This window comes from Numenius arquata, chromosome 5, assembly GCF_964106895.1.
Source record: "Numenius arquata chromosome 5, bNumArq3.hap1.1, whole genome shotgun sequence".
NCBI classification, from domain to species: Eukaryota; Metazoa; Chordata; class Aves; order Charadriiformes; family Scolopacidae; genus Numenius; species Numenius arquata.
In genome coordinates, this window is record NC_133580.1 from 29,591,254 (window position 1) to 29,615,642 (window position 24,389).

Sequence of the window (24,389 nt, forward strand, 5' to 3'; positions counted from 1 at the left end):
GGCCATATTAATACAGTGATATCTTGAGAATATAATTTCTGGAGGTTTCTTTTATTTGGAACAAGCTGTGTCTATGTTCTTCTTTAATAATCCATTGTGATTAGTAAAGAAAAAGACCATAGGCCAGCAGCATCAAAAATAATTTGGAATGTTTTTTTTGTTTCAATAGCTGTGCAAAACTTTGGGAAGAAGTCCGCTCAAAGGGTTGGTTGTCCTTGAATTTCAAGGATTGTTTTTATGCTAGTTCAGACAATGATGGCAGTAAAGAGAAGACAGGTAGAACTGTATAAATATTTGTAGAGATAGAGACAGACAGATATGCATACACAGAACCAGAACCACCTTAGTGGTTGGAAGGGACCTTTGAGATCATCGAGTCCAACCACATTAAAAAAAAAAAAAAAAAAAAAAAAAAAAAAAAAACAAACACAAAAACACACAAACAAACAAAAAAACACAACACAAAACCAAACAAACAACAACACCCCCCCCCAAAAAAAAAAAAAAAAAAAAAAAAAAAGCAAGCAGCATCCATCAACTAAACCCCACACACAACACCCCACCACAAACCAACAATCCCGGGCACTAGAGCATGCCCTGAAGAGCCACGTCTACACGTTTCTTAAATACCTCCAGGGATGGTGACTCCACCACCTCCCTGGGCAGGCTGTTCCAGTGCTTGACCACTCTCTCAGTAAAGTAATTCTTCCTAATATCTAATCTAAACCTCCCCTGCCGCAACTTCAGACCATTTCCTCTGGTCCTGTCGTTATTCCCTTGGGAGAAGAGGCCAACCCCCGCCTCTCTACAGTTTCCTTTCAGGTAGTTGTAGAGGGCAATGAGGTCTCCCCTCAGCCTCCTCTTCTCCAAACTAAACATGCCCAGTTCCCTCAGCCTCTCCTCATAGGACTTGTTCTCCAGACCCCTCACCAGCTTGGTGGCTCTCCTCTGGACACGCTCCAGCACTTCAATGTCTTTCCTGTAGTGAGGGGCCCAAAACTGAACACAGTACTCGAGGTGAGGCCTCACCAGTGCCGAGTACAGAGGCACGATGACTTCCCTGCTCCTGCTGGCCACGCTATTCCTGATACAGGCCAGGATGCCGTTGGCCTTCTTGGCTGCCTGGGCACACTGCTGGCTCATGTTAAGCCGGCTGTCCACTAACACTCCCAGGTCCTTTTCTGCCAGGCAGCTTTCCAGCCACTCTTCCCCAAGCCTGTAGCATTGCCTGGGGTTGTTGTGGCCGAAATGCAGAACCCGGCACTTGGCCTTATTAAACCTCATCCCATTGGCCTTGGCCCATTGGTCCAACCTGTCCAGGTCCCTCTGTAGAGCCTGCCGACCCTCAAGCAGATCAACACTCCCACCTAGTTTGGTGTCATCCGCAAACTTACTGAGGGTGCACTCAATCCCCTTATCTAGATCATCAATGAAGATATTGAACAAGACTGGCCCCAAAACTGAGCCCTGAGGGACACCACTGGTGACCGGCCGCCAACCAGATTTTGCTCCATTAATCACAACTCGCTGAGCACGGCCATCCAGCCAGTTTTTTATCCAGCGGAGGGTACACTTGTCTATGCCATGGTTCTCCAGTTTCTCCAGGAGAATGCCGTGAGGGACGGTGTCAAAGGCCTTACCAAAGTCCAGGTAGACAACGTCCACAGCCTTCCCCTCATCGAGAAAGCGGGTCACATGGTCATAGAAAGAGATCAAGTTGGTCAGGCAGGACCTCCCTCTCATAAACCCATGCTGGCTGGCCCTGATCCCTTGGCTGCCCTGCACATGCCTTGAGAGCTCACTCAGGATGATCCTCTCCATGATCTTTCCCGGTACCGAGGTCAGGCTGACAGGCCTGTAGTTTCCAGGATCCTCCTTCCGGCCCTTCTTGTAGATGGGCGTCACATTGGCCACCCTCCAGTCATCTGGCACCTCTCCTGTTGACCAGGATTGTTGATAAATAATGGAGAGAGGCTTGGTAAGCTCTCTTGCCAGCTCCCTGAGAACCTTTGGGTGAATGCCATCCGGCCCCATAGACTTATGCGTGTCCAGGTGCATAAGCAAATCATTAACTACTTCCTCTTGGATTACAGGATTACACGTATGTTTATTAAACAAGAATTTGAAAAATTGTTCTTTTTTAGGTATTGGAATTATTTAGTTTTTGGAATTTTTCATAATATTTTAAAAGAAGTCTGAAACAAAATTAATCAGGTCTCTTCCAGAAACATGTTCAGTCCTTTATGGAAGAAAACGGGAGGTAACTACACAGAAATAGCAGTAATGAGCAGCTATTGAATCTGGAAAGTTCTTGCATGGTATAACTTGGTTTTGAGGGTCGCCTGGTTTGGTTTCTTTGCATGTAAATGCAACAGATGATTCGAAGTTCTTTTTAGGGACCTAGAATGCAGGGTACGATAAGTATCTCCTAAACCTTCCGAGTCATATGAAAAGTTCCGTTTTTTTTTTTTCTTTTCCTTCCCCAACTTGTTTCAGTACTATACAAACCAGACACTCTTATGTGGCTTTTAAGCTTGATAAATTTGGCTTTAAATCTGCTGATATTTTCCAATGGAGTCAGGCTAGCTTAGTGTGGATGTTTGGCTGTAAAGATTTCATTGTTTTTGTGCTTGTTTTTCCTGTCAACAAACATTGCTGATTTAGCACAAAACAGTGCACAAAATTAATGTTTCCTTACTATGGAATATGTTCAATATTTAGCCTGGAAAATATTTTCTGAAGAAAAAGGAATAGCTCAGGAATGCCACCTTTATTGTTAAGGAATTGCAAAAGCGTACGAGGAAAGAGTTTCATTTCCAGTGGGTAACTTCAAAATTTTAACTACCTTTGTATAAAAGTCCCATTCTTAAGGACATCAACTTACAGCAGCTCTGTGAATACTACCCCTTAAACTGGAATCTGATTATGCACTTCTGCTATTTTTTTATTTATTTTTATTATTTATTTTCTGCTATTAATTTTCCATTATTTATATGAACACATTGAGAAATAATAAAACGTTGAGAAATATTGTGTAACTTGTCCCTTGGTAGAATGAACCTTTGAGTAAAGTTAGTACCTTAAAGCAGTCACTAGATGGCTTGCTAGCCTAGCATTTTCCTAAAATTCATACGGTTTAGAGACCTAAGGCTTCCTCTTGCTGCTGGGTGTTTTGTTTTGTTTTTTTTTTAAATTTAAGATGTTGTTTTACATACCGTTTGTATGTCTGCAAGGGAGTCTAGGTTTACTAATCCTACAATTCTCTAAATGTCTTGACTCAGTGTTGTTAGAACTGTCTTCAAGCTGTTTACATACTTATAATGAGGTAGGGCGTTGACAGAAACTGCAATGTGAAACCTTTGTTTTTTCCATTGTTTTTCCCATTAGTTGGACGCTAAAAACAGGATAGTATTTGAAGACACCTTTTCAGTAGCCACGTTTATTTTAAGCTTTTTGATGGTTTGTAAAATTAGGACATTCTAGCATGGTAATGAACTAGGTTCCAGAGGGGAATCTTCTGTGAAGCAGCCTAATGTATACGCAGTCATTGTACTTTGCTTATAATGTCTGCTGTTCTTCACAGCAGCCAATACTTTTATTTGATTCTGGGCTTATTGCTGTGTCAGAAGCCTGCTGCAGCTCTCCTGGGCTGTAATGCTGCTGCTCAGGCAGAGAAAATAGAAGGCAGGTTTTGCCTAACTCACTATCTAATAAAATTAGCTTCCTAGATGATGATATCTAATGGAGTGAGCTTTTCCTTTCAAAACACAATTTCCAAGTGCTAGTTTAATTTGTTTTCCTTTTAGTCATCTTTGGGGATGCAAATTATGTGGCAGCCAGTGAGACTTAACCACATCTTTTTACTCCTGCAGTCATATTATCTCCCACTTGCTTTCATCATGTCACTCCCTTTGTTTTACTTTCTATGGAGATAGTGCCTAATGTCTGATAAATGCTTTAAAATATTTGGGCAAACTTTGTGTTTCCTACAGGCATACCCATTTACTCTGGGCTACATATACTGGAAAAATAATTTATTTATTCTTGTTTTGTGTCTGTATATACTTTGCTGTAAGGGTGAGCTTTTTATCTCAATAAGTAAAGCATTACTTTGCAGACGTTTCCAAAACTCTGAAAAACCTGTTTTAAAAAGAACTGTCGTCTGCTTTTCACTGATTTTTTTTTTTTTTCTTTTTTTCTTTTTTTTCTGCTGAATATCACTGGAACATTTGACCGAGTTAGTTTTGACATTTTACACCAGCCTTTGTCAGAGGAGACTCTTTAAAGTTTTATCATGATGTCCTTCTCCCTTTTTTTAATTTTTTAATTTTTTTCATTATATTAATATCTTATGAGAAATTTAAGATCTTGACATCGCGGAGTGAGAATGTCTTGTTTAAAACGCTTAGAAGAAAACTGAATATTTTTCAAATAAAAAAAAAATTGATATTCTGTGGTATTCTGATTATAAAACTAGATTTCAGTTCATTGCATGTCTATGTATGTATAGATGGCCTCATATTTAAATGTTCTGTTAGTATATAGATTAGGACGCTGGTGTTATTAGCTGTTGATAATACGTTTCATTTGTACTTCTCTATTAATCACTTTGAGTTGAGAAATTTTTTTTTACCTCCATGTTACCACTTCTGATGTATGTTATGTAGTGAATGCCTTAAATTTATAAATGCTCAATGTCTAAAACTTTTTTTTTTTACTTTTTTAGCAAGTGTAAAGTCATTATAAAGGCATTAATGAGTCATATAAACTGCACCCAATTCAGTAGTTAAATATTTACTAGGTAAATGTTCTGTGGGGTACTTAAGGTTTAGAAAAAAATCTCTTGCTGGAATATTTCACTTTAGTTACTCAAGCCAGCAGCTTGGCTAGCAATATGACATAATCTCGGAACAGTTGTTTTTTAAATGAGTAATAATTGCTTAGTGAATAAACTCTTGCTACAGAGTAGTGCAGTGTTAGAATTTTACTTCTTGACTACGTGTTCAGTGTCCAAGAAGCATTCTGAGCAAACATTTAAGTTCTGTTTTTAAGTTCCATTTATTCCTTTTATGCAGGACATCGTACCAGTGGATGCTTCTTATGAGGTTAAAGAGCTTTATGTGCCAGAAAACAAGCTACAGTTGGCCAAAACTGATGCTGAGTCTCTGTTAACCTTGGAAATAAATAAGGTATTGTGTACTCAGTTGTCTCATTGCTCATGTTGAAAGACAGTCTGTTTTGAGGAAGCAGATAAAGTCAAAATACCTGTAGTGGGTACAGAATGTATCTCGATATACTGTTTCTCTCTTTTTCTTGAGAGGAATCACAGCGTCTGTGTTTTCTTTGATCACTTACTAGAGATAAAAATTGAATCTTCGTAATTTCATAAATAATGTCTGGTATACTGTTACTTAGTTTATCCCAAGCCTGGAGATTAAATTTACAGTGATTCACTCCTACGCTTTCTTCCCCCCTACCCCATCCATGGACTAAACCATGCCTGGCATGTCTCGTATGAGTATTAATGAGGCCAAGGAATATGAAGGAAATCAGTTGCTGCTTTTTGATTCTCCTTGTTGGTAACCTTCAGCTGAACGATAGTAACCTTACATACCAGACTCAAACAATTGCAAACTTAAGTCTACAGAGAGATGATCAGATCTACTTTGGTTGTTTGTTGTTAGGTTTTTTTTCTGGTTAGAACATACTCATGCAACTTTTCTGGCTTCCAGCAGAAAAAATGTGGAAAAGCATGGATCAACTTGATCCACTCTGCTCTTGTTTTGGTTAAATGCGTTATTGTCTAGCTCAGATAAATTAGACAAAGCTGCTTCTGACTGTGTTTCTGCTCTTTCTTATCTTCTTTTTTTGAAGTACTAGGCCTGAACACAGAATGCATGAGTTTTTTCACTAGCTTTTTCACAGTGCTACTATAACTTAAAGCTAAGCATTTGATCTAGGAGCTGGCTAAGCTCAGAGTTAAGAATCTGCAGTGAGTAACTTGACTTTGAAGGATTTAGACGACATACTGAGCTCTGCATTACATAGTTTTAAAATTTGCCTAACCTTCTACTACTAATAAATTTTAATACTTCCTTTCACTGCGTCTTACTAGATTCCTTTCACATATGTGTCTCTAAAACTATTTATTGCTTTGATGAGGTATAAATATTTAGGTCGCCATTATTAAATTTCTATAGTGTCCCATTCTAAATTGCTCCCTATATAGAAAAACAAATCCTTTCCCACTCTACCCCTAACCAGTGGTTTGTTAAATATCAAGCAAGTATATGACATAACCTTGGGAAGAAAATGTGTTTTGTACTTGCCTCAGCATAAATTAAACAGTGTAATAAAATTAGTCATGCTTTTTGCAAAAGAGACTTGCACAAGCAAAGCCTGTCCTTGTCAAAGACTTGACCAAGTCATAGTAATGCACTTGCAGAAATAATAGAGGCCACACATTAAGTCATAGTGTGACTGTTAAAGTGCTAAGGAAGAAAATTCTCTGTGAGCTGATACCTCTTAAACTAAAATAAGTACTAGTCCTGAGAGAATTTTACTTCTGGATTGTCTCACTAGTTTCTGCAATAAAAATTTTCTTTCTAATCTTTTTCAAGATTAGACCTCTTAATATTCACCCCCATAATTCTGATATTTTTGTGGTGTTTTTCTTCTTTTTTTTTTTCCACCTCTTGGTTATCTTGCTTTGTTAAAGCAATAAATGCAAGTGGGGCTCTAATTCAGTTCAGCTGAACTTTATCAACCATTTACAAATAAAGTTTGTTGTGGGGTTTGTTTGGTTTTTTTGTTTTGTTTTTTAACACATGGAAATTTGATCTAGTGTAAGGACGGGAAAATAGCCAAAAATATGAACAGTGAGGAACAAGTTGTTCTTTTTTTCTTACTTGTAGAAACTTAGAATTCTTTGTCATTAAAAACTGTAACACTGATAAATCTTCCATTTAGATTGTCCTGAATTTTATGGGTAAATCATGATCTGTTATTAATAATACCTGATGTCAGTCATTAAGTAACAACTTTTTATCTGCTCTATTTCTTCATTTTTTTTTTTTTTTTTACAAGGTGGATATGCAGTGGGTGCAAGTGCTAGCAGAAGGTTGGGCAACACCCCTGAATGGCTTTATGAGAGAGAGAGAATACCTACAGTGCCTTCACTTTGATTGTCTCCTCGATGGTAGGGTAAAACTTACCATTTGTAAAACCGAGCAAACTAATCCTACTTCTAAAATATTGTTGGTGCTTTGCTTAGTGGTGATGTGATGACACGTTATCAGGCTTGTGCACAACCTGGGGTAAGAGAATAGGATTTACAACCATCAGTTTTAAACCTGGTGGTTTTATTCTTTTTATACCTACCATTGTGTTAGTTTGAACGTCTTGCCTTTTTGACTTTACAAATTTCAACCTAAAATACACACTTCTAATCTGTTTTGAAGAAATTGATTTTAGAATTCAGAATTGCAATTTAATTGCTGTTTAACTCTGTGGCCAAAAGATTTGTTCTGAAATATACATGCTTGAATCTGAATGCAGTTTTAAGTAAACAGCAAAAGTCACCTTTTGAAATAGTTGAATTATATATGCTAACTGGTTGGGTACATTTGGCTGCTTGAACTTTTGTTATGGTCCAAAAATACGGCTACTGAGGAGGCTAATGAGTAAGAAAGAAATAGGAACTCCGGTAGCAATCTTGCCTAATGTTTCAGATGATCTTTTTAAAAATGTCAGTTGTGTATGTCTACTTACTATATAGCTTCTTGAACAAGATATTCATTTGAGATCGCTTGAAAGTGGTATCCTCACAGCCTAAATACTTGTGTACAGCTATAAGTACTTGCTATTTTCAGTACTGCCTTTGCTCTTCCTCAAACCCAGTGTTTCCATGTTTTTATAGCACACATATCTTATGCAAGAGTTCATTCTAAAAGTTGCTTTTAAGGCCAGTTAAAATAAGTACTTGAACTATCTGTTGTGTGATATAGTTACAGCCTGGACTGTAACTTCTTAGGAGGGTACGTTTTCGTAATACTATTGATGACCATTACTAAGGATAAGGGCACTTTTTTTTTCCCTTCGCTCTGCAGGAGGAGTTATTAACCTGTCAGTGCCTATAGTGCTAACAGCTACTCAAGAAGACAAAGAAAGACTGGATGGATGCACAGCAATTGCACTGGTGTATGAAGGTCGCCGCGTGGCCATTCTCCGTAATCCCGAATTCTACGAGCACAGGAAAGAGGAACGCTGTGCTAGGCAATGGGGAACAACATGCAAGGAACATCCCTATATCAAGGTGTGTGTTTAAAGCTGAAAATCTAGTCCTGCTGGCGGTATTGTTTGTGGAGCTGCAAATTAAGCGAAGCTGATGTCTGTGACTGGTGTATTTCAACAGCAAAATTAGAGAACTAATTAAAACATTTGAGCAGAAACAAAGCAGCTGTTGAATAGTCTGCACTTAGTGTGGAAATCTAATGTCAATATGTACACATGAAATGAATTTAGAATGTACTGTAGAATCTGTGCTACAGAAGAGAGATCTTTGCCTTCTAAGTGTGCCTAGCAAGCACATCCCTCTGTGTAGCCAGATGGATCATCAAAGCTCCTTAATCAGCGATACATGCATTGTGAAGGCAAGAAAACATCTATTTTGCCTGTATGTGGACCATGTGAGAACTGCCTGGTTTAGATGCTTTTGAAATAGGCCCCGTTCCTGGAGAGTTCATCATTTAACTCTCTGGGGAGTTATTTCCCATCCATTGTGTTCAATATGTTTTATTATTTTGACCTTATGTGTATGTCATACTGAAATACTCTAATTGTAACACACCCATCGCAATGCTGCGTTTGGTTTTGCAAGCTGATGTAAATGTTGCATCTTGGCTCTGCAGAGACCAAAATATGTATCTTTCCTCGTTTGTCTCTATAGTATCTTTTTGTTTACAGCTATGGCTTGAAGTCAAACAAACGTCAAATTATGAGCTTGCTCTTAAAAAGGGAAAACCTTTGATGTGTTCTAGAAGTATCTATATGACTAATAGTTGTACATATGTGAAAGCTATGGATTTTTTAACTTTTTCATTTTATTAACGTGTAATCAATTTTTTTTATTAATGTGTAATGTTGTCCTTTTACTGACTGAAGTTGTGTTCAGGAGTATATCTGAAAAAGGTCATCTGCTAGATACAAGTAAGAGCATTCTGGAAAATTCTCAAAGCCCTTGGTATGTTCTGTGCTGATAAAAATAAGACTGCCTTGTTATTCAAAACTTAACACAAATTTAAGAAATTGTAAGAAAATCTCATGCAGACAAGACTTGAATGACTCGTTATAAAGCCTTAGCAATTACAGAATGACATGGCTGAAACTAATGTAGAAGATGAGGAGCTATGTTCTTATATCTGTACTTGGGTATATAGTAGTGTCATGACAGCACAATGAATGTGTGCATAGTAGTATCAAGACAGTGCATGAATCTGGTGGCCCTTCTAAATTAATCAGAAATCTTTGGGTGCCCGAGTGTTAATGTAGTGCAGAGTTTTCTCATCTTTGTATCTTTATCACATCTTCCCCCCACCCTGGTAAGCTGTCAAAGACTGGCATTTTCTTTGAGAAGGGGGTGATGACTGTAGCATGATTCAGTTCCAGCAGGTCATCTGTCTCGAAGCAAAAAAAAAAAAAAACAATTGAAAAATCCACACTTAATTTTAACATCTTGGTTTGTGGGTTTAGTATGTAATGTCTTAGGTTATATCAACATTTTTTGTCATCTTTAAATTACATAAGGCTAAAAAATTATCAGAAATGTGTATGAAACTTGGAAGTGTTTTGTGGTTCCATCTCCAAAAGCAAATGCATTCACAGAAGCTAATAATTTCTGAGTGATTTCTATGGCCATTGCTAGAGTATCATAAGCAGCTTGCCATAATTATTTTTTGATAAAAGGTGAGGTGATATTTGAAGATATCAAAAGAATCCTGGTGAGCGTACAATATATGTTACCTTGCTAAAGTGTTGCTGTGAAACCAAAAGCTGTCCTACTTCAAAGATTCTGATTTTATTCATAAATTAAAGTGGGCCATATGCCTACTGAAGGTTTACACATCTCTCCTGCACCATGGCATAACATGTCCGGAGTATGTTCCAGTGATTTTATTGATTTAATGATTTTAAAACATTGATGCTTGACTTGAGACTGTCAAATAAAATTAACTCAGAATTCTTCCCTCAGTAAAGATGTGCCTCCATTGCAATGCTCTAAATGCTCAGGAGAAGCTAACAACCAATCCTAATAAGGATTTTCCTTTATTTTCTTAGATGGTTATGGAGCAAGGGAACTGGCTTGTGGGTGGAGATCTACAGGTCCTTGATCGTATTTATTGGAATGATGGACTTGATCAGTACCGTCTCACCCCAGCTGAATTACGGCAGAAATTCAAGGAAATGAATGCAGGTGAGTAGATTTTTCTTGTTCTATTTTTTCCTGCAGATTTATCCAAATGCCTGCTGCCTCAATACCACAAGGGCTAGCATTGTTTTAAGGATGAAAATCTATTGCTTTCTTAGGTGGCATTCTTTGCCTTTTACGGGTACTAATTTTTACTATCTCAGGCATTGCATTGCCTAAATGCACAAGAGAAGCTGATAATGCCTGAGGTTCTGAATTTTATCTTTCCATGCACACTAGACATGTTACTAATGCAAGAAAAGATAATATAAATTGGGTAGAGCATGATTTAAAAATTATCAGATTCGGCTAAAACCGTAGAGGTATGGTTGAGTGCTGAGCTTTCAAGCTCTTCTATTTTTAAGCCTGTTCCATGCTGCTTCTGGGGAGCAAAGCTTATGACAGTAATGCAAGTAGATTGGTGCAAAGTGGAATGTATCGCAGTTAAAAGTTGTGAGCTAGCTGCTAGCTTTATATTCCAGAAAAAACAAAACAGTTTTTCTCACTAAAGCAGTTGTGTTTATAATCATGGAAATAAATCATGGAATGGTTTGGGTTGGAAGGGACCTTAAAGATCATCTAATTCTAACCCCCCTGCCATGGGCAGGGACACCTCCACCAGACCAGGTTGCTCAAAGCCCCATCCAGCCTGGCCTTGAACACCTCCAGGGATGGGGCATCCACAGCTTCTCTGGGCAAGTAAGAGGCCGAGTAATGTCATAAAGCAGAGAAAAATCAAACTTACTGCCTTGCGGCAGCAACTGGCAAGCGTCTGCTAAACGCTTCTAAGCGTGAGGGAAGAGATTAACATCAAGAATGCAGAGATTGGTCCTGAGCCCCTGTCTTTTTTCAGTGCGGTCAGTATTTCCAGGATCTGCAGGTTTGAAGATACCAGTCTTTGTTTTAGCTAGCCCCTAAATAAATGAATTCGATATCTGAAAAAACCCTGTTCTTTAGATTTCATTGATTTCTTATTGGGAAAGGTCTCAGTTATGGTGATTTTGCTGTCTTGCAGGGTACCTTAGTTCATCTTAATTTGCGAAAGGGAGAAATGCTGGTTGCATCAGGGTTTTTTGTCAAAGGGTTTGTAATACTTCGGAATAGCAGCCTTGCTTTATTCTTACTATGTGTAAACTCTACTATGCTGTTTAGGTGAGGGAAACTTATTTAGGCATATTAAATCCCCTTTTATTTGCATTGTTGCAAACATGCCCGTTTGTTCTCCTGATAATACATTGAGCCTTTAAGACAGGTAGCATAATTTGTTTTCCTCTTAGAATTTAACTTTATATTATACGCTTATGCAAGTGAAAAATCCAAAGAGAAGATTATAGATACTAGAGAAACTAGAGCAATTCTCCAGAAATCTCAAAAAGGAAGGAAGCTGATTTGTGGGGTTTTTTTTTTAGCATGGTTGTTTTTTATTAGTTTTGCTTATTGAGTATAATGATTTTATAATAATTCGTAATCCTTTAATGACCTGTGACCACTGCTATTATACTTGTTTAATAGAGTTCACAGGAAGGATTGTACTGTTTGAAGATTTTTCTGTGGTTGTACAACTCCCAATTAAAATAACTTGCTTTCCGTATATCTTCTGTCTGTTTTTTTCCTCCATAGATGCTGTCTTTGCATTCCAGTTACGCAACCCGGTGCACAATGGGCATGCTCTTTTAATGCAGGATACCCATAAGCAGCTTTTGGAACGTGGCTATCGGCGCCCAGTTTTACTCTTGCATCCACTTGGAGGCTGGACAAAGGAGGATGATGTTCCTCTCATGTGGCGCATGAAGCAACATGCTGCAGTACTGGAGGAGGGAATCTTGAATCCAGAAACTACTGTGGTGGCTATATTTCCTTCCCCCATGATGTATGCTGGACCAACTGAGGTAAATACATCAAAAGCTTAAAACAAAACACTCATGTATTTTGTGCAATGCTTGATGTTTGTGCGTTGTGGGTTTGGGGTTTTTTTAATGGAGACAGGAGACTAATTTTCCTTGTGAAACCAGACCGTAAAGGCTCCCTCTGTCATCAACCAAAACATTCTTTGATGAAGAAACTTCTATATTGGAGAATTTTGCTGGAAATGGTGGGAGATAATGTTGGGTTTATGGGCTTCTTTCTTTGCAGTTATAGGGGTATGATAATGAATTAATTTTTCCTCCTTTTTTACATTGTTTTTCAGAAGGAATTATGAGATCTGTTAACATAGCAAATAGTTGTCCTGAATGTTAAGATACTTAAGTTTTATGACTTAGGCAAGAAGTTTGTGTGTTGGAGGGCTATACACAAATTAGAAAACAGAAAGTCTTTGTTTATTTTTTGGCAAGGCTTGTTTCAAGGCTTTTGTATGAAATAATTATTTGGCATCACTTTATTTAGAAGCCAGGTCTTGGATTGGAATCCCTAGAGGTTTGTGGGAAGAAGCAGAGAGAATAAATGTTCTCATTTGAGGGCAATTCCTTTAGGGGATATTGGCTCTCTATCTCACTATCTCGTTACCTTTTTTTTTTTTTTTCCTCACCCCTCCCTGAATCACAGGAAGGTCAAATTCTATCTGAGCTCCAGAGGCTAACTCTGTGGTAGTGTTTTGATAGATAGGAGATCTCACCAGTGGAATGAAATTCGACAGGTGTTGCTTATTTTCTGCTGGCTGGTTGACTGATCAAACAGCTTGCGCTGCCTTTCAATCCAGAGAAAAACCTGTAGTTCAGATCTGGTTGAGGCATGTGAGTGAGTTACTGTAGGGAATCTTGTACTGCTCCCCAAAGACCTTTTGTGAGAATTAACAGAAATCTTCTACTTCAGTCTTACATTCATGAGTGTATGAGGAAGAACAAAATCCACAATCCTAATTTTGAACAGAATTAAGAATTTTCTCCTAACTTATACGGCATTTCCAGTGACCTAAGAAAAGCACCTGACAATAAAGTTTGTAGCCAAGTAATAAAAGAGACTCTTCTTTTAATCATTTTCCATAGACCATTTAAAAGACATGGGTACCAGGTCTGTTTCTGTAGCACAAGTGCTTTACAGAACAACAAGCAGCTGTTCCTACAGTTATCTACAGGATAAATGTAGCTTTCTGGTCTGTAAAGCTTTTAATGGATGTGTTTCATAAGCATCAATTTTGCATTTTTGTATTTTTAACATTCCCGATAATCACCTTGGAAGAAAAGAAAGAGTTCTATAAGGGAAAATTCTGTATCAAAATACAATAAATTCACTTGCTTAGGGAAAGTAAATATGTTCGGAAGTAGTATGGATGTATAGAAATGGGACAAGAGCTGCTAGTTTTATGTCTCAAATGTGGTTTATGTTGTTCTATATTGTCTTAGTGAAATAGCTTCAGTTATTCAAAATGGAGTTCTTGCTTGCTGTTACCCAAATGACAACGCGAAGCTTAGATTTCTTAACTATGCTAGAATAGTTTCAGAAAATATGCTGCTAGCTGCTGTGGTGTGCTGGAATTTCATGTGTATGGCCCGCTTTGTGCTTGTAACTGTGGTGGGTTGATCCTGGCTGGATGGCAGGTGCCCACCAAAGCTGCTCTGTCACTCCGCCTCCTCAACTGGACAGAGGAGAGAAAATATAATGAAAGGCTCGTGGGTTGAGATAAAGACAAGGAAGGATCACTCAGCAATTACTGTCACAGGCAAAACAGACTCGAATTGGGGAAAAAGAATTTATCAGAGTAGGATAATGAGAAATAAAACTGAATCCTAAAACACCTTCCCCTCACCCCTCCCTTCTTCCTGGGCTCAACTTTACTCCCCATTTCTCTACCTCCTCCCTGCAAGCACACAAGGGGTTGGGGAATGGGGGTTGTGGTCAGTTCATCACACATCGTCTCTGCTACTCCTTCCTCCTCAGGGGGAAGACTTCTCATGCTCTTCCTCTGCTCTATTGTGGGATCCCTCCCACAGGAGACAGTCCTCCATGAACTTCTCCAATGTGAGTCCTTCCCACAGGCTATAGTTCTTCATGAACTGCTCCAGCATGGGTCCTTTTCACAGGGTGCAGTCCTTCAGGAACGGACGGCTCCAGCATGGGTCCCCTGTGGAGTCACAAGTCCTGCCAGCAAACCTGCCCCAGCGTGGGCTCCTCTCTCCATGGAGCCACAGGTCCTGCCAGGAGCCTGCTCCAGAGTGAGCTTCCCACAGAGTCACAGCCTCCCTTGGGCACATCCACCTGCTCTGGTGTGGGGTCATCCACGAGCTGCAGGTGGATATCTGCTCCACTGTTAACCTTCATGGGCTGCAGGGGGACAGCCTGCCTCTCCATGGTCGTCACCACGATCTTCACCAAGGGCTGCAAGGGAATCTCTGCTCCAGTGCTTGGAGCACCTCAGCCCTCTCCTTCTTCACTGATCTTGGTGTCTGCAGAGTTGTTTCTCTTGCATATTCTCACTCCTCTCTCCAGCTGTAGTTGCTGTTGTGCAGCTTATTTTTTTAACCCTTCTTAAATTTATGTTATCACAAAAGTGCTACCACTGTCACTGGTGGGCTTTGGCCTTGGGCAGTGGTGGGTCCACCTGGAGCCAATCACGTTGGCTCTATCAGACGTAAGGGAAGCTTCTAGCAACTTCTCCTGGAAGCCACCCCTGTAGTTCCCCTGATACCAAAATCTTGCCATGCAAACCCAATACGTAAATATTAATATATATCGATAGTGTTAATATAAATTACTATAAATATTTAAGTTATTAGCATAGCTATTAGCATCCAGATGCTTCCATAGCACCCTGTATGCTTGAGTAGCAGCGTAATCTGTCATGTGTAATGTCTGGCTGTGGTCAAGATGAAAACTGATACCAACAATATCCTTATAACTCGTGACTGGTTCCTGATTTCATTATCTGATTACTGATTTACAGATCTCTGTCCATATTGACTGCAAAACTTCCTCCTTGAGTGGTTTCTATAACAATTATAGAACTAATGAAGAACTAACAATTAGTTACTACTTTGGAAAATCACTTTTGAACCTCTTGCCTAAAGCTTATTAACAGAACAGCATGCACAGTGACTAAAATAGGAAACACTGGTTTAGTATGTAAAGATGTGCAGTAGGCAGATTCAAATTTTTATTTGTAATGGAAGAAAAATTCATCCATCGTGTTGTCCACTTAGTACAAAGTAGTGACAGCAACTTTTGTCCTATGATTTGTGTTTTTTTCCCCTCCTGCCTTCCCTTTTTTTTTTTTCCTTTAGTGCTTGACAAATGTTTTGACAGATGTTTATTATAGTTCAACTTGTGAAGCTATTTTACACTATACAGTTACTAGCTAGGCCTTTTCATTTGTGTGAAGGTAAGGCTGCATATATAAGAAACTACTGTTATATACTTACTGTTTTTTTAAACTCTTTTCCGAGTATCCTTTGGCAGATACTAAGCTATATATATGGTTTGACAATTCTTTTAGGGGAATACTTCTCAGTATGAGAACTCATTGACATTTTCTGAAGTGGAGTGTCTGTGTTACCTGAAGTAATGTAATAGCTATTTTACTTTTCCTTTCTGTACAGTCAAATTTTCTATTGAAAATATTACATATAAAAATGAAGAAAATTCACCAAAGTCCTATAACATAATAAGTCAAAAAACTGTCATAAGTGTAACATATCTAACAGTCTAGGATCTAGGAAATACTGCAGTCTTGCGGAGAAATATTTAGTACAAGAGATGCATTTCTAAGTAATTTGAAATAATTTCTTTGGTTGTAGGGTATGGATGGTTGAATAGTCTGTGTGCAGAATTTCCTTTGTAGTACATTTTTTTTACCTTCAGTAGTAACTGAGCTATGAGGAAAAAAGTAAAAATCAAGTTGTTAGTTATGAAACCGCTCGTTTTGGATTGTGCAGCAAAGTAATGTGGGAAAGCTGTCAATATTTACGGTACTTCAAATATTAGGTGGGAGTGGGTGCATCCAAGCAAAAATTCAGTAAACCTAAAGTTTCTGATTTTGACATTAATTCCTACCCAGTTCGTATAGATGTGTTTAAATCAAATTATTTCAAAACAATTGTGGGAAAAGTGACTAAATATTTACCAAAACTAGAGTTGCTTTATTAGTTCTCATCTTGAAAGCTTGTGGTATAAATAGGCAGGCTTAGTGCTCTGAAAGCCTATTCCAAGCATTCATGTGCGGTATGTGCCTAGTTTATATGTCCTTTGGCTCTTAAAATTGACACGCACTAAATGTTAAAGTTCTGCTTTGGACAACATCCTTGCCACGTGCACCAGGTGACAATGCTGAGTATGGCTAATTTTTCTTTTTTAATGTGTAGGTAGGTTGATTAGATAGCTTGTGGGCGCTGCGTTTAAGTAGCCTATCTTGCTTTTCTTCCGATGAGATGTTTGGCAACTATCTATTGGTGTCTTTTTAGAGAAATTACTGTGATCAAAATAGAACAATGCATGTCTAGATCCCGCTAAGCTTCCCAAAGCAGTTGCTTTTCAATTAATCTTTTTATATAAAAGGAAAGGGATGGAGGGCGACAACATCAGGAGGAGCTGGGCTAAGAAATGGATGAGCTCCATCTTGCTTGCCCTGATTATACTGTTCCAAACACTGTGGTAAAGTAACTTTTTAAGCATTCTAATTTGCAAATGAAACAGGAGTAGTATATCTTAGCTGTGAGTTTGGTGGTGATTCACATAATTTATTCTTTGTTTTGTTGTGGCTCAATAGTAAAAATCATGTCTGATTACAGAAAAAGTGGTAATTATACAATGCACACTCATTTTAAGGGTCATATTTCGACAGTTTTCTTCTGTTAACTGTTTTACCCTGTCCCTCTTCCAGGTTCAGTGGCACTGTAGATCACGGATGGTTGCAGGAGCGAACTTCTACATTGTAGGGCGAGATCCAGCAGGGATGCCACACCCTGACACTGGGAAAGATCTGTATGAGCCAACCCATGGTGCCAAAGTGTTGACAATGGCTCCAGGCCTCCGAGCACTGGAAATTGTACCCTTCAGAGTTGCAGCTTATAATAAGAAAAAGAAGTGCATGGATTATTATAACTCTGATCAGTAAGTAGTATTTTTGTTTTAAGGCTTTTTGAGCAATAACTGCCTTTTACCCCCCCCCCAAAAAAAAAAAAAATGTTCTAAATTAAATTCATATTGCTCAAAGATGGAAGTGCTTAGATGTGGTTTTAGATCATGAAATGCAACTTGACTTCAGCATGATTTGGGTGCAGTTTCATGGCACAACTAACCTGATCCAATTTTAGCTGCCACTGGAAGCTCCCCTTTTCCTCCCAGGCACTGGAGTTTCTCTAATTCTGAAATATGTTGGCACAGATTGCTAAATCCGCAGAAAAATATTACTATTTATTATAATGGTAAGATTAGCTTCCTGATGGTTTATCTTTCTAAAGATGCTTCTCAGGTGTTAGGTATGCATCAGATATGATGGAAGACAAACAACGAGAGAGTGCAGCAGGGAGAAGATTCTGGACAAGAGAGGGTGACAAATAGCTATTTGCTCTATTTAACAATAATGCAAAATGATGCCCTAAGTCCATTGTATGTCCCAGGGTTTTCAGCTGGGAATTTTTTTTTTTAAATCCAGTTACATGACAGGTAATTTCACCTTCTGCATGTTCCAGTATTTTTTTTCACTAATGGCATAGTGGAGCCCAAAACTCACTGTATGTGTTGCTGTGGTGCCAATGAGCAGGATTGGCAAGATGACTTGTCATTTTAGTTTAAACCTCTTTATTCAGATTATTGAACTGTGCTTTTGTTTTACATCAAACTGCAGTTGAAGTTAGTACTGAAATACAAACTGTCGAGCAAAGTGTTTTTCAAAAAAAAGCTTATATTTTTTTATATTCTGACTATTTCCTACTGCTTCTAACTGAAGAAGTATGTCTGTACAATGCAGTTCATTTTTGAAAGCATGAACTCAGCATGGGATGGATTGATCTGTGAAAAATGAACCCATCTCTTATGTCGTGTTCTTCAGCTGCTTATGCTGCAGTGACACTGAGTATAAAAGTCTCCAAGGGTGTCACTGCGGCTTGTGACAATCAACCACCAAGTTTTATTCAGCAACTTGTGTCTTTCTTACCATGAATTATGTTTATTAGTAGATAGTGTGCTGGCTTAACCTTGATTGTAAGTTATGTAACTTCTTTATATTTCAGCAGTAAATTCCAAGCACCTGAATTAGTCTGGTTTTATTTTTAAAAGTCGCAAAGTGTTATCATCTCTTACATAACTAAATATAACTTTATGGTATGTATTTTTGTTGTTTGGACATCATAAGTAGCATGATAAAGGCAAATCTGTTGAAGCCTGACAAGAATTAAAATAGTTTCACTGTGTATTACTCTATGACATCCATATGTGTTTAGAAATTTGGTGATTTGCTACATTGCAGATGTTTTAAAATTGGAGCTAATCAGGGAGGCTTTATTAGCTCTTGTAGTTTGCTGATGTTGTTCTTCCTTCCTCTTCTATCCTGTACAGGCAGCATTCCAGCGTAAGGTTCTCCTTAGTGCTGTGAACCTTTTCCTTGGATGGCATTGCAGCAGATTTTTTTTGTTTTGTTTTGTTTTTTTCTTCTCAAGTGAAGCTATGGATGGTAGCATCACATCAGACCTGTGCCCTGGTGTATATGGTATTTTCATTAGGAAAGGATGCTCCTACAGTATTAGACGTGTGAAAGTATTTTCCTAAAATGATTGCCTCTTAGATAGCTGTTGAACACTTCCACATTTCATTATTTGAGATGTATCTGTTGTGCACAATAACTAGATTGTGATGGAGATATTGCTAGTTTTATGCCAACCTGTATACATTATAACAAATGATTCAAAAGGCTGTCATAGTAGACACTATGGGTGTTTGTCCTTTTTTGTTGTCCAAGCGATTCTGCAAGTTTTAGAAGATAAGGACACAAAGATTAAAGTGAGATAGTTATTCTGTTGTGTCACTTAATAATTTAGAATAGAAGGGGAGTTGCAATGTTGAGAGTGTGAGAGGCCAGAATTCCCATTGCATGGAACAGAAAATCTTTGTAGAGGAATATTGATTCTGTGATCATTGATATTGTAGCAGGATAGATTTGATTTAGATCAAGGGGAGTAAAATTGTACTTTTGTCATTAGCCAGAACGAACGATAAAAAAAGCCTCTGTGGTAAGAGGTTTTGCCTGTTGTCACACACTGCATTATGCACACCCTGTTATCTTTGTATCGCGCCTATGGGGATTGAGGCATTTTCCCCCCCTCCCCATTTCTTCCACTACCATGGAAAAAAGACCATGCTGCTATTACATGCAGTTTTGCCCTGTTGCTGTCAAGAGTGTAAGACCATTTGTCCTCTCCTTCCCTAGATACTGTTTGTAAACTGCAGGGTGGACTGGAGTGTGGCAGCAATCCTCTAGATGGCAATGCAGACACATGTAGAGTCCCTGAAGAGAGAGCCATTATTGCTCCTGCTTGCCATAGACAGAACACTGTGGTAGGCTCCAGACAGAGTTAGAGCTTGGGTGGGTGCAGCTGGCTGCATTTCAAGATTGTCTGTGTAATGCTGAAAATGTGGCAGACTTCTGGACCATGTGGTGTTTAACTCTGTAAGGAGGATGGCAGGGAACAGAGGATTGTCTGGAAATACGAGAGGATCAGTACTGGTGGAAGACCCTTGTTCATGGAAATCTTCCCTGAACTCACCATTTATCTGGTAAAAAAATGAAAATGTGGGGAAGAGGGTTGTATGCATAGAAGCATTGCTCTGACTTGTTCTGGAAATGGGTAACTTGATTTCTGTTGCACCTTTCTCAGTTCTTTGAGGCTTGGAGACTTGTCAGCCAACTAGGCAATTCAAGAATGTACATCAGTAATGGATGCACAGAAGGTTATGGCACATGGGTTTTGTTTTGGACTGAGCTATAGCTGAGCTGTGTGTCTTAGCTGCTGGAATTAGTTATTCTCTCCCTGAGAGGTCATCCCTTCTATTCTTTCAGGCCTCCTAGACTACTCTATCTGGGAAGGTGCTTGTGAGAAGCCATAATGGACACCGACCTCTATCTTGGGGTGTCTCTCTAATTTGGCAGAGTTGGATGCACTCCTGGCTTGGCAGCAAAGACATGCAGAGGTTATTGCAGTTGGGCTCTTTGCTAATGTTAGTGAATTATCTTTCTCCTTCTGAAGACGATACCAAGCCATGGGGACTGTGGCGGATGAATCTTTGGCTGGTGGTGAAAAAAGTTCACCAAAAGCTTGATCCAACTGCCAGAATGATGTGACAAGTTGGGGCTGCAGCGTTAGAAGTGGCAGAGAGTTGCTTTGCTTGTGACATCTCTAAACTCGGTTTTTATGAGAAAGATGTTAACATTTGCTGACAGCATTCCATATATGCCTGTGCGGATAGGTTTTCATACGTTGGTCAACTATGTACCATAAGATACTGGGCGATTATGTGCTACCTTGCTGTGGCTAAGCTGCTCGTGACCTGATGGCAAGCCTGGGAAGCATCAAAAAGCCTCCCACTGGCCCTGCCTCCAAATTAGTAACAAAGGCTCTTACATCTCAGGTGTGCTACCTGTGATTCTCAGAGGTCTTCAGCTCCCAAAGGTGTCCATGCAAGTGCAGTTTTGTGGAGTTGATACAGAAGTTAAGTTTGTTTCTCACTTCCATTAGTATTGTCCAGAAGACATGCTGCCCTTGGAGTTTCAGTAGACCCAGTATCTCTGCTTGGGAACAATCCGGAGAACATGACTGTTAACTTTGGGTGTCTGGACCTCATGCTGGTGCTTGGCAATGTTGAGCTGCTGTGATACTGTGTTGGAGCTGAAGTCACTTACCAGTAGGTTGTATCTACATGTGCCTCTTTTTATAAGGGAAGGCAGAGATATCCTGATTGCGTTCTGAAATAATCATGGAGCATTGTGTGTGAGGAAAGAGGGTAAGAAAAGACTGATGTAAAAGCATTTATACTAGCTGCACAACAATTGTAGTTGCAAGTGGTTCTGAAATCCCTTCAGAAAGACAGTTAGTGTGTTTCTTCACCCAAAAAAGGCCTCTCAAGCAGTTACCACAGACAAGTATAATTTGGAATTGGTGGCTTAATAATAGTAGTTGTTTGGTGAGCAGAGGTTCCCAATTCTTTACAGAAGATCAGTCCTATAAAATGCAGCCACAGACTGCTGCTGAGAAAAAAAAAAAAAAAAAAAAAAAACAGTAAAGAGAGGAAATTAGTTTGGCAATTAAAAAAACCACAGCAGTGTCTGGAAAAAGGGATGATTTTTTTTAATTTATTTTTTATTTTGGTCCTGAAAGAAAACTGACAAGGTCATTTTGGCTTAAAGGAACCCATAAGTCAGGTTACTGGGGCATACTGTTCACACTTCCTGTAAAATGTGAATGGGTCTTTGTGAAAAGGAGAGATTTTAACTTTATATAATTTATTTGGAAAAACCTTTAATTTGGTTGTCATGACTGCTTTAATACTATCAAGCCATACTTACAGGAAAGCTGATCTCACTAAGTACATACTGTTCTCAAATTCCTTTGGTGTGATACCTGATTTTTAAAGTGATAGTAAGAGGCTGAGATAAGCACACTTGTCTGCCCTCCTTAATTTAGCTATGTGAAATATGGTTTCTCAATTAACATTAGTACATAATTTAAGATACATAGAAACACTACAGCAGCTCAAAAGACTTAAACCCTCCTGCCAGTCAGGAAGGAATTTCATTCACAACAGATGAAGGATTAGCTTGTATATGTTGATATTGATCACATTTTTGTGTTCTGCTTTCACAAAGAATTTGTTCGTGGCCAGTTAGGTTTTGAACCTAGCGTGATACTAGCTTGCTCGTTCAGCATCGTGGGGCAATTATCCCAAGGCATAACATTGACTGACGTAAGAAAGACTTGACACCGTAAGGGACAGTGTTGTATTCCTATAGGAGTTAGAGTCTAAGTTGTGGCTTGATGCTGCAGAAGCAAATTTAAATTCAGTGAAAATCCTTCTGAAAAGGATTGTAAGGTTAGATTTCACTTCATTGACATATCCTGTTCAGGAAGCATGAAGTTGGAGAAGGAGAATTGTTAAAGGACTGGACCCCAGATAAGGAGGCTGTGAATTGTCCTAGCAATTAATCCTAAAGTGTACCAGCCGAGTAGAACACAGCAGTTGTTTTGAAGTCAGACCAGGGTGAATAAGTCATGTTATGGTTTAATTTCCATGCATTTGTTTCAAAAAATAAATATTTTCATATTTATTTTCATATATTCATATTTTTATGAATAAGCAAAACTATGGATGATTCTTGTATTTAAGAGTGATTTCTTAAGACCTTAAGACCACCAGACTTTGCCCTGCACAGAGAATGGGAATTCTACGAAGGTCATTTACACAGCACAAGAAACTCTTAACAGGTCGAGGCTCCCAAGATTATGGCTGATCTTTAGTGCTCCCAAGTGAAAAATCAGTTACGTAATATATTTTATACCTAGATTAAACATGTAGGGAATAATTGTTGAAGTGGAAAAAATATCCTCCTCTGTCACTGTATTAAGGTGCTGTTGGTGGCTGTATATACGTATAACTCAGTGTGTGGAAAGTGGGAACAATCTGAAGTTTAAGAAAAGATTCTTTTTCTGCTTTTGCTAGGTGTATGAGAGCCCAACCAGTTATGTATTTTCTGTCTCCCTAGACCCATCCTGCATAAGTAAAATTTTGCAACTCATGTATGTAAGGCTTTTTCAATACAGTGAGTGTATTAGGGTTCTACGTTGCTATGCCATGGAACAAATATCAGTCTCAATATATTTCAAGACTGGTTTTCTGTTGAAAAGTTTTTGTTGTGGATTTATTTCTGCCTTTTTAATCCTCTTTCTCTTGGAGAATGCTTTTAATTGCATTAATCTAGTCAAACTCAATTGGTAGTGAAAGGTCAAATCAATGTTAAAAGCATGTACTAACATACAGTGTGGCACAAAGAAAGCTAATTCCAGCAGCCATTGAATAAAAATGTCAGTCACTTAAATCCCATGCTCAGAAAAGGCTTGGGTTAAGTTTCATTGAGAGTCTTCCTAAATCTCACTTGAGAGTGGAATTTGGGTGGCTTTGGCATTTATATTTCATAGCAGCTTTAACGGTCCAGTGTTTCCCCCTCTTCTGCTCAAATCCATATATCTCCTAATATCCTCAACATTCTCTATGAACAAAATTACCTGACTCCTCTTCCTGGTTTCTTTTTCCATAAAAGCAAATTACTCGTACTGATACGTTTTATTTCAAAATGCTTGTGGTTCACAGCACAGTGCCAGTGCTGATAAGGTATTTCTGCTTAGTGGAAGTCTCAGTTTGCGATATTCAAGACATTTGATTTTTACCATTCGTTAAAGACAGTGAGTACTGAGTGGTTATTCAAATACTCTGTGTTAAGTATGAAAGTAGAGACTAAACTGGAAACATAAAATTGCCAATGCAGTAATTTTAAAAATGCAAAAATTACCATGTTGTTTCAACATACAGTATATATTGCCAAAGCTCCATTTGAGTTGCTTTAGTGATTACTTATTGAGAGATTATTTTGATTATTTTTTTAAAAAGAAAAACCCATTCAGAAGAGAAGTTTGGGATAGTGAGATGGCATCATTAGTACTTCTGTGCTTTTTAATAGTATTTTTGAAACATTTCTAGAAATGTTATGAGATGCTGAATGTGCTCTTGGAGCCCAGAGGGCCAACTGTATCCTGGGCTACATCAAAAGAAGTGTGGCCAGCAGGTCGAGGGGAGGTGATTCTGCCCCTCTGTTCTGCTCTGGTGAGACCCCACCTGGAGTACTGTGTCCAGCTCTGGAGTCCTCAGCACAAGAAGGATGTGGACCTGTTTGAGTGGGTCCAACGGAGGGCCACAAAGGTGATCCGAGGGCTGCAGCACCTCTCCTATG

At 38.7% G+C, this 24,389-nt stretch overlaps 1 protein-coding gene across 1 annotated transcript in view; it reads left to right on the forward strand.

Annotated features, from left to right (window-relative positions):
* PAPSS1 (3'-phosphoadenosine 5'-phosphosulfate synthase 1) overlaps positions 1-24,389 on the forward strand; it is a 43,712-nt gene that overhangs the window by 16,275 nt on the left and 3,048 nt on the right. The window contains exons 6-11 of the mRNA XM_074147271.1: positions 5,076-5,189; positions 7,087-7,198; positions 8,109-8,314; positions 10,336-10,471; positions 12,086-12,354; positions 17,277-17,506. Of these exons, the coding sequence (XP_074003372.1) occupies positions 5,076-5,189; positions 7,087-7,198; positions 8,109-8,314; positions 10,336-10,471; positions 12,086-12,354; positions 17,277-17,506 (1,067 nt within the window). The remainder of the gene's footprint in view (positions 1-5,075; positions 5,190-7,086; positions 7,199-8,108; positions 8,315-10,335; positions 10,472-12,085; positions 12,355-17,276; positions 17,507-24,389) is intronic.